The sequence below is a fragment of the Alosa alosa genome, chromosome 2, assembly GCF_017589495.1.
Source record: "Alosa alosa isolate M-15738 ecotype Scorff River chromosome 2, AALO_Geno_1.1, whole genome shotgun sequence".
NCBI classification, from domain to species: Eukaryota; Metazoa; Chordata; class Actinopteri; order Clupeiformes; family Clupeidae; genus Alosa; species Alosa alosa.
Genome location: NC_063190.1, coordinates 36,983,888 through 36,995,485, shown reverse-complemented (window position 1 = coordinate 36,995,485; position 11,598 = coordinate 36,983,888). Strand labels below are relative to the sequence as shown.

The following is an 11,598-nucleotide window of genomic DNA, read 5'->3' as shown; positions in this document are numbered from 1 at the left end:
CCATGGGCGGATTGAGGTATGGGATAAATAGCAGCTGAAGTTGATGGGAACGTGTTGATTTTAGAGTGTTTAAGGCGCTTTGTTTGAAAACGGTTCAGTCCTTTCACAAGCGTCTTCTTGGCCGATGAATGAAAACAAGTGGTTCTTGTTACACAGGGGCAATAAACGTGCAATGAGCGAATCTGTTGTGAGGGAGCAGGATTGCTCTTTAACTGTGATGGACGCACCCAAAAGGCCTCAGATCTGGGGCAAGCCTAGACCAGCTGCAGGCCTTATCTGTGCCAAGCCTAGACCAGCTGCAGGCCTTATCTGGGGCAAGCCTAGACCAGCTGCAGGCCTTTTTGCCACATCTGAAGCTGGCAACCATCTCATGGACGTGACAGGGGGCCTTCCTCACCCTGAGCAGCACTTGGACTACGGACACAAAGCTCACAGCTGCTGCAGGGAAGCAGGAATGTAATAAAACACCAACGCACAACTCCCACTTTTTCACTCTTTATTCAAATTACAAAAAAACAAACTGAAGAACATGTAGGCAAAACAATAAGTTAAGAGATTCGTAAAGGAGTCATCTACCTTGACGACCTGTTAGTATTTCAACAGTATGAAAGCACGAGGAGCGCAATGAGCCAAGGCACGCTACTGCTGGCCAATCACAGTGGCACACATTCATATATACACAACTCAAGACACAAAACATGACATCATTTACATATCCACTGGCATCATCTCAGCTTACCACTGCAAACATGCATTCATTTTACCTGAAAATATCACTTCAAAATGTATCGAACAATTTATTTGTTAGCTTTACAGCTTTGTCGGAAAAAATAGTATATTGGCCGCAAAGATACATGGTATGTTTTTGAGACAATTTAACAATAATTCACCTATAAAACTGAAAGTAGATTTGGTCATTCAAACAAAACAAATCAATAATCTTCTAAATGCCAGAAACATATGGACAGTCTCTGCAAACTGGGCCAAAACCCCAAAACAAATGAGTATTGGTTCCATATGAGTATTGGTTCCATATGAGTATTGGTTAGAAGTGGTGGTTCATATGCCCTCTTGGGGTACAGGCTTAGTGTTCCATTCTATTCCAGGGCCCTGTACTCTCTCTCTTGCCCTCTTTCTCTCTTTCCCTCTCCCTCTCTCTCTCTCCCCCTCTTCCTCTCTCTCCCTTTTCCTCTCGTTGAGCTCCCCATTGCTCTCTGAAAGATGTGCTCCGTACCCAGAAGACAGTGTGTGATGGAATGTGTTTGAAAAGAAGCTATAAAGTAGGGCATCGACAAGCAAAAGTACCTGCTTTCACACAAGGACGTGCTAACCTCAGGTCTGGCCTACACCTATTGGGCCTTTAGGATTTCACTCTGGCACTGATAGGTAAATGGGGTCAGTAATGTGCGCTGACACTGCTGCTCATGGCAACCATTCATTTCCCATTCCAGCTGCTAACACTCCCGTTCAGAGTCGAGTATATTGAATCCTGACATTCTAATATTCAAATCAGCAGGAGTGCGTAACAGAGAGAGATAAAATAGAGATAGATAGATGAGATAGAGAGAAAGAAAAAAGAGGAGAGAGGTCAGAAAAGTCCCTACCACTTGTGTATAAAACATAAAAGCACTGAAATTAGAACATTACAGCTGTGAGCTTGAAAAGCCTTAGAGGGTCATCAGAGCTCTTTAAAGGGTCATCAGAGCTCTTTAGAGGGTCATCAGAGCCCTTTAGAGGGTCATCAGAGCCCTTTAGAGGGTCATCAGAGCCCTTTAGAGGGTCATCAGAGGGTCATCAGAGCCCTTTAGAGGGTCATCAGAGCCCTTTAGGGGTCATCAGGGCCCACAGAGGGGTCATCAGAGCCCTTTAGAGGGTCATCAGGAGCCCTTTAGAGGGTCATCAGAACCCTTTAGAGGGTCATCAGAGGGTCATCAGAGCCCTTTAGAGGGTCATCAGAGGGTCATCAGGAGCCCTTTAGAGGGTCATCAGAGCCCTTTAGAGGGTCATCAGGGGGTCATCAGAGCCCTTTAGAGGGTCATCAGAGCCCTTTTCCTGTAGAAGGCAGGGAGCATACAGTGCATAGATAATAGGTTATTGCTGATGTGTGTGTGTGTGTGTGTGTGTGTGTGTGTGTGTGTGTGGGAGGTCGGGCGAGTGCTTGGCGTGGGGATTAGACCAGCTCCACCTTGGAGTTTGGGTAGGCCACCCGCATGCGTGGCCAACCCTGGTGGCTACCGCGTGAACCAAGCGTGGGTCTACCGCCCACAGGCTGTCCTCGATGAAGAAGTAGCCTCTCTGTTTGAGGTTCAGCCCGCAGTCGTCACACATGAAGCACTCGGGGTGGTACAGCTTGTCTCGGGCCTTCACCATCGTGCCCCTGGGAAACACCAAGCAGAAACACCAAAGGTCACCGCTGACTGGTGGGTTAGATTCACTTTTACGACTTGGATTATCCCATCAAAGACCCAAGCGTTGTAGAAGCAACATGGCTGAATATCCTCCCATCAAAGACCCAAGCGGTTTAGAAGCAACATGGCTAAATATCCTCCCATCAAAGACCCAAGCGGTTTAGAAGCAACATGGCTGAATATCCTCCCCATCAAAGACCCAAGTGTTTTAGAAGCAACATGGCTGAATATCCTCCCCATCAAAGACCCAAGCGTTTTAGAAGCAACATGGCTGAATATCCTCCCTTTCCCCTCTTTGGCTGCCACTTGTGCGGCGTGTTGGAGAAACAGTGCGTCATGCGCTGGCTGGGAACTCCTAACTAGATGGGTCAAGACACCATGGACTCTCCCTCGGCTTGCTCCCCCCCTCTCTCTGTCTCTCTCACTCTCTCTGTCTGTCCTCTCTCTCCCTCTCCCTCTCCCCTCTCCCCTCTCTCTCTCTTCTCTTTCTCTCTCCCTCTCTCTCTCACTCTCTCTCTTTAACTCTCTGGTGGTGAGTAAGCCTCTCTCTCTCTCTCTCTCTCTCTCTAACTCTCTGGTGGTGAGTAAGCCTCTCTCTGTTTGAGCCTGCGCGTGCTAAAAGGATCACAATGGACGCATTGTGAGCAGTTTCCCGCGCCGCTCCATCTGGGATGACATCAGCGCGGAGTGAGCGAGCGAGCTAAGGGTTCCCGGGCGGGGATTTACCTTGACCTCACAGTTCCGTGGAAAAGAAGGAGGTCGAGGAGAGACGGGTCACGATGAAAATATGATGGTGGGACCTTACCTCACCGGTCTGTCAGGGTGAGGGAGGGGGAGTGTGAAGGGGAGCGTGGGACACGTCCTGGCTGACCGCAACTGGTTGAGGTTAGAACGCAGTTGATTTGGAACTCCCCCTTGTAGAGCAAGGAGTTCTAGAAATTTGTTTTTTTTTTCACAACAAATTACAGCAATGTGAATGGTCAAGCGGGTGAAATATCAGCAGAATGATTGCCTCACTTGAACTTCAGTGGAATGCAACTTAGGCTACAAGGTCCTGGTTAGCAACCAAAAACAGAACAGGAAAGCTAATAGAAAGCTCATAGAAAAGAGAATTGTGGGCATATGAATTATGGGCATATGAATTGTTTCTAGCTTATACCGAGAGAAGGACATCATGTTATACCGAGAGAAGGACATCTTGGAAACATAATAGAAGAGTACCACAATCATGGGAATGGAGATGATTTCTCTTTGCAGCGTGCTGACAATAGCTGTAATATATTAAGGTCTGACACTAGCCTCCTGTGTGTTCTACTGTGGGCTAGCATGTGTCCAGGGCCGTGTGGGCTAGCCTGTGGGCTAGCATGTGTCCAGGGCCGTGTGGGCTAGCCTGTGGGCTAGTGTGTGGGCTAGCGTGTGTCCAGGGCCGTGTGGGCTAGTGTGTGGGCTAGCGTGTGGGTTAGCATGTGGGCTTGTGTGTGGGCTAGCGTGTGGGCTAGCGTGTGGGTTAGCATGTGGGCTAGCGTGTGGGCTAGCGTGTGTCCAGGGCTGTGCGGTACTTACACGATGCCGTTGCCACAGCGTGTGCACTGTGGGAGCTTCTGAAGGCCAGCTGCAGGTCCTGGAGACACGGGGCCTAGCTTGGGCACCGGGGACCGGACAGGGGAGCGCAGGCCCCGCGGCCCTCTCTCTGTGGGAGAGGTACCTAAACACACACACACGTACGCAGGGAGAGAGAGAGAGAGAGAGAGAGAGAGAGAGTTAAGGGGAGCCTGGAGTCAGTACGCAAACTTGCTGCAAGCTGTCTATAGGAGAAATACCTATAAGCACATGGAAACACACAAAGACATACCCGCACTCTGTCAAATGTGTGAGTGTGTGTGTGTGTGTGTGCGTGTGCGCGTGTGTGCGTGTGTGTGTGTGTGCGCGCGCGGTTTCCAGACACTGCTGAAACTGGCAACTGAGTGTGAAGGCACACCTGCGGAGAGGGCACTGATTAAGGTTGGCACGCCATGCCACGCCGTGCCCACATAACCGCATGAGAACAGGCATACCTCTGAAACCTGCTGAGATGAGTCGTGCTGCCAACGCTGGCACTTCTTGCCTGCGGGAACGGGCCAGCTGTTGGCATTGCAAACATTTCACATAAAAAGAAAACAATTAGCTGCGCTAGTAGGGAACTCCCCACCTGGTCTGCTCTCTGTCTCAGCGCTGCAGTCTCAGGGTTTGCACTCAGTCTCAGGGTTTGCTTTCTGTCTGCAGTCTCAGGGTTTGCTCCCTGTCTCAGCGCTGCAGTCTCAGGGTTTGCACTCAGTCTCAGGGTTTGCTTTCTGTCTGCAGTCTCAGGATTTGCTCCCTGTCTCAGTGCTGCAGTCTCAGGGTTTGCTCTCTGTCTCAGTGCTGCAGTCTCAGGGTTTGCTCTCTGTCTGCAGTCTCAGGGTTTGCTTTCTGTCTGCAGTCTCAGGGTTTGCTCTCTGTCTCAGCGCTGCAGTCTCAGGGTTTGCTCTCTGTATCAGCGCTGCAGTCTCAGGGTTTGCTCTCTGTCTGCAGTCTCAGGGTTTGCTCTCTGTCTCAGCGCTGCAGTCTCAGGGTTTGCTCTCTGTATCAGCGCTGCAGTCTCAGGGTTTGCTCTCTGCACCTGTTTCACAGTGATGTCATTCACCCATCCACACACACGTGCCCCTTATGGACAGAGCGGCGTCTCCACTTCAGATTTATTTCCTGGTGGAATCTCTGACACGAGTAACATGAGACTCTAGTGTTCTGTTGTCTGTGACTCTTGCTGGAGTCCGACAGATGTGAGTCACATATTTCCAACTCCTCGGAGAGGCTTTGGGGAGCTCTTACACATGTTCACACACAGAAAACTCCAACACATCATTATGGCTTTCTTCTGCTTTCACTTTTCTAAACCAAGAGCGAGTGAGTGAGCCTCTCTGCGCTGGTGAAATATTTTCAGCGCAGTGATGAAGGTCAGGGATGGAAAGAATGCCACAGCGTTGGCAACCCCTTTACAAGACACACCACAGCAATTTGCTTTCTCTACAACAAATTGTATATGTGCGTGCAATGTTGATTACTGGGGGAAAATCCAGAGAATTGAAACAGCTTTGATTATGGATATGTGCTCTTTTCAGATCAGCACTTCTAAAGTCTGTTTGCCTCTGTCAGTATCTTTGCCTTCATTCGGTTCTGCAGCATTTCACCAAAACTATTAACAGAGAAGTGGTAACATAACTTTTCACAAGTATTCAATTAGAGTTAAACTGTTTTTATATTAGTCATGAAGGAATCCCCCTTTTCAAAGCCAAATTAACCAAGAACCCAGATAAGTATAAGTATATATATACTCTTTTGATTTGGTCTCTGCATTTATCCCAATCTGTGAATTAGTGAAACACACTCAGCACACAGTGAGGTGAAGCACACACTAATCCCGGCGCAGTGAGCTGCCTGCAACAACAGCGACGCTCAGGGAGCAATAAGGGGTTAGGTGCCTTGCTTAAGGGCACTTCAGCCGTGCCTACTGGTCGGGTTTGAACGGCAACCCTCGGTTACAAGTCAGAGCTGAACAGTGAGCCACGGCTGCCGTGTGGTGGGTGGGTGGGTGGAGTGGGTTCCCTCCAGAACACAGGGTGGTGGAGTGGGTTCCCTCCAGAACACAGAGTGGGTGGAGTGGGTTCTACCAAGAACACAGAGTGAGTGGAGTGGGTTCCCTCCAGAACACAGAGTGGGTGGAGTGGGTTCCCTCCATAACACAGAGTGAGTGGAGTGGGTTCTACCAAGAACACAGAGGGAGTGGAGTGGGTTCCCTCCAGAACACAGAGTGGGTGGAGTGGGTTCCCCACATTTGTATGGCCAGTAATTCCTGTAAGGTCCAGAACCTGCAGAGAGAACTGCAGAACGTAGAATAGGGCCACTGACTGAAGCAGAACCTGCAGAGAGAACTGCAGAACGTAGAATAGGGCCACTGACTGAAGCAGAGCCTGCAGAGAGAACTGCAGAACGTAGAATAGGGCCACACACTATACCAGAACCAGCAGAGAGAACTGCAGAACGTAGAATAGGGCCACTGACTGAAGCAGAGCCTGCAGAGAGAACTGCAGAACGTAGAATAGGGCCACTGACTGAAGCAGAACCTGCAGAGGATCCTGGTTCTGCTCCTTTGTAGCTCCCTGCTCAGCAGGGTTCTGGGCTGTAGACTCGGTTCTGGGCCTGACTGATTCCCTTCTAGAGTCGGTAGCTCTCTGTCACTGGAGGGAGTGTGTGTGTGCGTGTGTGTGTGTGTGTGTGTGTGTGTGTGTGTGTGTGTGTGCGTGTGTGTGTGTGTTTGATGTTTTGTGAGTTTTTTTTTCAGTTGTGCTTTCAGGCTGTATCTCAGGCTTTCCTCTGGAAAAGGAAAGCTATCGTTGGGCTTGAGCGCGAGCGGTTTTCTGGAACAAGTTGACCCACATAGCACAGGGATCATGCGTGTGTGTGTGTGTGTGTGTGTGTGTGTGTGTGTGTGTGTGTGTGTGTGTGTGTGATGTTTTGTGAGTTGACCCACATAGCACAGGGTCAACACTGTGTCTTGCGTCATCAACATAAATCTTAGTCAACGTGTAGTCTGTACTTAAAGCATATACAGTGAGTACTACTCGTCCAAGCTTTACCAATTGGATTTTACGTTTATGGATGTATGTGTGTGTGTGTGTGTGTGTGTGTGTCTGCATACATTTTGTGCGTCTGTGTGTGCATGTGTATTTGAGTGTATGACTACGCACATGCAAAACACTTCACATTTTTAAATACATGTTCATTAACCCCCTACTCATACACAGACAGACAGACAGCTACCTCCACCCTCCTCATACCGAGACAGACAGGCAGCTACCTCCACCCTGCTCATACACAGACAGACAGACAGGCTGTGGGGGGAAAAGAGCCAAAGTTCAGCTACCTCCATCCTCGGCCTCCAGTATTCCCTGCAGGTACCGGAACGATCCGGACTGTTTGGGAGCGGACACCGGCTCCTCAGGATCCTGGAGCATCTTGTAGACGTCGGACTGCGTGTCCACGCCGTTCCCACTGCTGGGAGAGTGGACCCTGGGCTCTGGACTGGAAGACACACACACACACAACCACACACACACACACACGTCCATCCGCTCTGTGAGAGTCATGCAGGATTTGGCTTCTGGCATGTCCTTCCCCCCAAATTCTTCCTGGAACAAATCTTTTCAATGATGTGGCTGCATAACATGCAGCTTATAGCCTTATTTCAAGCTGGTATGATATCATAACCTTCTATACTTTTCTTTGTAAGTATTGCAAGTTTGTTAACTGACTAGCTGCATTCATGATTTGAGTTCATGATTTATTGTTGAGAAATTTACCAAAAAATCACTTAAATAATCTGTCATCAGATGCAGACCACACGGAACATTCTCAGCAGAGCCCACAGTGGACAGACAGGCCCGTTTGACTCTACAAATGGCTCAAACCGAAAGCCACAAAACAGCATCATGGCAATTATTCACCCCCATCGACCCACACTGCAAAAATAATCTTCTTTCTGGAACACAAGCTTTCAAATAACCCAGAGTAATTCCCTGTCCAAACGTTAATTCTATCTGAAAACAGACCCCTTTGGCTTGGCTTGGCTCAGCTCAGTACTCGCTCTTCCCTGAGAGGCTCCAGGGACTCCATTCCTCGATGCATGGCAATATTTTGCGAGTGGATGTGAGGTTGAGGAATGTGTTCATCAGACCTGTCACAGAGCGACGCTCACGCTTGGCTTTTGCCTCGTTGGTCAGGATGCCTGATAGCAACGGGAGCTGGAGAGACTTTGTTCCGGTTCTGGTCTGGGTCTGGTCCGGATGTGTCAATACTGTGCCAGATCCGGGCTGTACGTGGGCCACACCCGGCCCCTATCCAGACGTAATTTGGGTCAGCGTGCTTCTGAATGAATGATGCTGCAATAAAGTCAGATGTGCCTGTGAAGGCCTCAGAGCAAACAGAGTGAGGCCAGAAGGACGGGGTCAGCGCACGCCCTCCTGCTGATACGGTCACCCTGCATGCATGGGAAACTCTCGGAGCTCCAAACAGGAAACCACACTCCCAGCACACACGTGGAATCCACTGCAGCCGTGGCAGAGTTCAAAGAGTGTGTTTTTGAGGTGTGCAGGCCAAAAAATAGGTGGTGTAATTTGTGTCAAGCCCTGAACACTAAGTTATATGGTACCTGAACACTCGGCTAAGTTATATGGTACCTGAACACTCGGCTAACTCATATACTGATATGGTTGGTCAGATAACCATGCCCGGTGTAAACATTACCAGAACAGGTCATCAACACGACAGTTAGCTGCTGGTTACTTTGTCAGGGGTGGACACATGGATTCTGGATGCACAGTTGGATCATGACAACAAAGTGGGGCTACAGTATAGCTGACTGGATATGCTGGAACGCATCTAGAAAGTTCAGCTAACGTTGTAAGGTTAATTATCTAAAGAATATGGCTCCATTTCATTGCTGTTTATGGACTATAATAAAAATATTCAACTTTGGAGACTATCAGACAGATACAAATAGCTCTGTCATTAATGGAAAGGAGTGTCATTTTAGTTAGCACTTTTAGTTCATGTTAGCATAACAAATGGTCAGTTTAAAGCAATCTATGTGCTTGTATAGCATTGGTTGACCTCTAGCTTAAGAGATAATTATGTTGCCGCTGCAACAAATACAGGCTGACGGTACACACTGACCCAACTGTTGGCGTTTGTTGGTGTTTGTTGGGGCAGTGTGTGCAAGGCAAGCCCGTTTACATGAGCTCACCAGTGAGGGGACACCTGCGAGCGCTGGATACATAGTTGGATTATGACAACATTGCAAGTGTTGCTAGTATGCCATCAACATACTACAGCCACTTACAGTAACTGAAAACACTGGCTTTTGAACATCAAACTCAAACAATTCCATCCAACAAACACCAACAAAACACCAACAAACACCAACAAGCACCAACAAACCTGCCTGATGCTGCACATGACCCAACTGTTGGTGCTTGTTGGTGCTTGTTGGCATTTGTTGTGTCAGTGTGCAAAGCAAGCACCTTTAGGTCAGCTCACCTGTGAGGGGAGACCAGGCTGAGGCTGGCCATGTGTTTATTCAGCCCACGGTCACCATTGGAGTAGCCGGAGTGGGCAGGGGGGGCAGCGTGGGCAGGGGGGGCAGAGTGGGCAGTGTTGGTGGCGTTGCTGCCGTACAGGCCGGCCGGGTTATTGTACTGAGCACTGCTGGGCTTGGAGTTTCCATTGTTGAGGCCCACATGCTGCTGCTGTTGCCACGGGCTCTGGACGTAGCCACTGGTGATGGGTCGAAAGCCCTGGATTAGGAACGAAAGGGACACAACGTCGGTCAGTCAGAATAACCAGAAATGAAAGGGACATGACGTTGGTCAGTCAGAATAATAATAAACTCCATCTGGGTAGCATTTTTATTCAAAGAAGCTTTGCACAGTCAAGAAACAAAAGAGAACATGAAGACAAAAACACAAAGTCGCCACAAGAGGACGCAGAGGTCATCTGGAGGTCATCTGTCTGAAGGACAGAAGCTGAGGGGGAATGAAGACTGTGTGGTGTGGGGACAGAGCCACCTGGCTCTGGTTCCACATGCGGTCAGTCTGATGAATGGCCTGTGTACTCGGGTAACTGGATGTTGTGGATGTAAATGTAAATATTTGTGGCGAATCGTATGGAACTGCACATTCAGGGCCAGATGTACTAACGCTTTTGTGCCCACTTCAGGCGTATTTGTTTCGCAATGTGCGTGTAAAATCATTGCAAGGTATGTACAAACAGGACGCAATGATGTAAAAGCGAAACTGCCTGTCGCGGGGAGCTGAAAAAATGGCTAATTGCGATTGTCATGTCATGCATATGCATTCATGGGAGGATCCAGGGGAAAGTGGGAGTTTAGCGTGAAAAAGATGGGAAGGGAAGAGTAAAAGCCTAGTTATGTATTCCAGCGGTATGTCCAAAGACTGCTCCCTGAAAGCATCGTCTATTCTGCTCTAAATACTCCGGGCTTGTAAAAGCAGGTGTTAATCCAAATTGCAGTTCAATGGCCAATAAGAGAACCTTTCAAAGACAACAGAATCGCCATTTAGAGCACCAGTTTTGTGGTGAAAGTATTTGTACCACCAAAAGCAACCTCAACTTTAGTTGGCCTTTCGTGATGTCTTACTTTTCACTTTCTCACGCCATTCACTTAAACTTTCCTACTTGCTAGATTTTTGACCAATCTTCCATAGCCTACGTGCACAAGTAGTTTGAGTAGAACTACTGATCTTCATTATCTCCCTGCTTGTTGACATCTTATCATGTATGGTATTATTTCATGATCGCTAAACGTTTCATTCTTTTTAATGTTGTCATCAGTTAACTTCATTCAACTGCGCTTATGTAGGCTCTGCCATTCAGTTGTGGACGTTCGTAAATTGTGTTTATGGGCGGAGAAGGGCAGAGAAAGAGTAAGTTACACACAAGGATTGAATCCATTGATAAATACGACGGAAACTTGGGTCTGACAGCGTTCGCAATCTGCGGTGTGTCCATGACGCTGGTAACGCTACGTTCGCAAATCTACGTATATCTGGCCCTCAGTCCCTTCGGAGCTACGTAGAGTAACCAGCTGTTTTCAACAAAGACTGGCTGGATTACACGGCACATCACACATACCCCCCACACACAAACACACAACCCCCCCTCCCACACACACCTACAGGAAAAACAAACAGAGATGGTTTGCTACCTCCGGGGGATATGGGGACTGACTTGCTGTGCTGCTGATGTGGACTGAAGAGAGAGCTGGCCTCAGTAAAGTGGTGTTTAGAGATGTGCTAACACAGAGAGAGGGCTACTTACAGAGAGCTGGCCTCAGTAAAGTGGTGTTTAGAGATGTGCTAACACAGGGGGCTACTTACAGAGAGCTGGCCTCCAGTAAAAGTGGTGTTTAGAGATGTGCTAACACAGAGAGGGGCTACTTACAGAGGGCTGGCCTCAGTTTAAAGTGGTGCACAGAGAGGGGTTTAGAGGGGCTGCCTCAGTACAGTGGTGTTTAGAGATGGGCTACTTTACAGAGGGCTGGCCTCAGTAAAAGTGGTGTTTAGAGATGTGCTAACACAGAGGGCTACTTACAGAGCTGGCC

At 48.6% G+C, this 11,598-nt stretch overlaps 1 protein-coding gene across 1 annotated transcript in view; it reads right to left on the bottom strand.

Moving 5' to 3' along the window:
* Positions 1-1,995: 1,995 nt before the first annotated feature.
* The window catches only part of pdlim4 (PDZ and LIM domain 4), a 53,789-nt gene continuing 44,186 nt past the window's right edge, over positions 1,996-11,598 (bottom strand). The window contains exons 4-8 of the mRNA XM_048230120.1: positions 9,519-9,775; positions 7,348-7,505; positions 3,972-4,113; positions 2,224-2,377; positions 1,996-2,052 (exon numbers count right to left, since the gene is read on the bottom strand). Of these exons, the coding sequence (XP_048086077.1) occupies positions 1,996-2,052; positions 2,224-2,377; positions 3,972-4,113; positions 7,348-7,505; positions 9,519-9,775 (768 nt within the window). The remainder of the gene's footprint in view (positions 2,053-2,223; positions 2,378-3,971; positions 4,114-7,347; positions 7,506-9,518; positions 9,776-11,598) is intronic.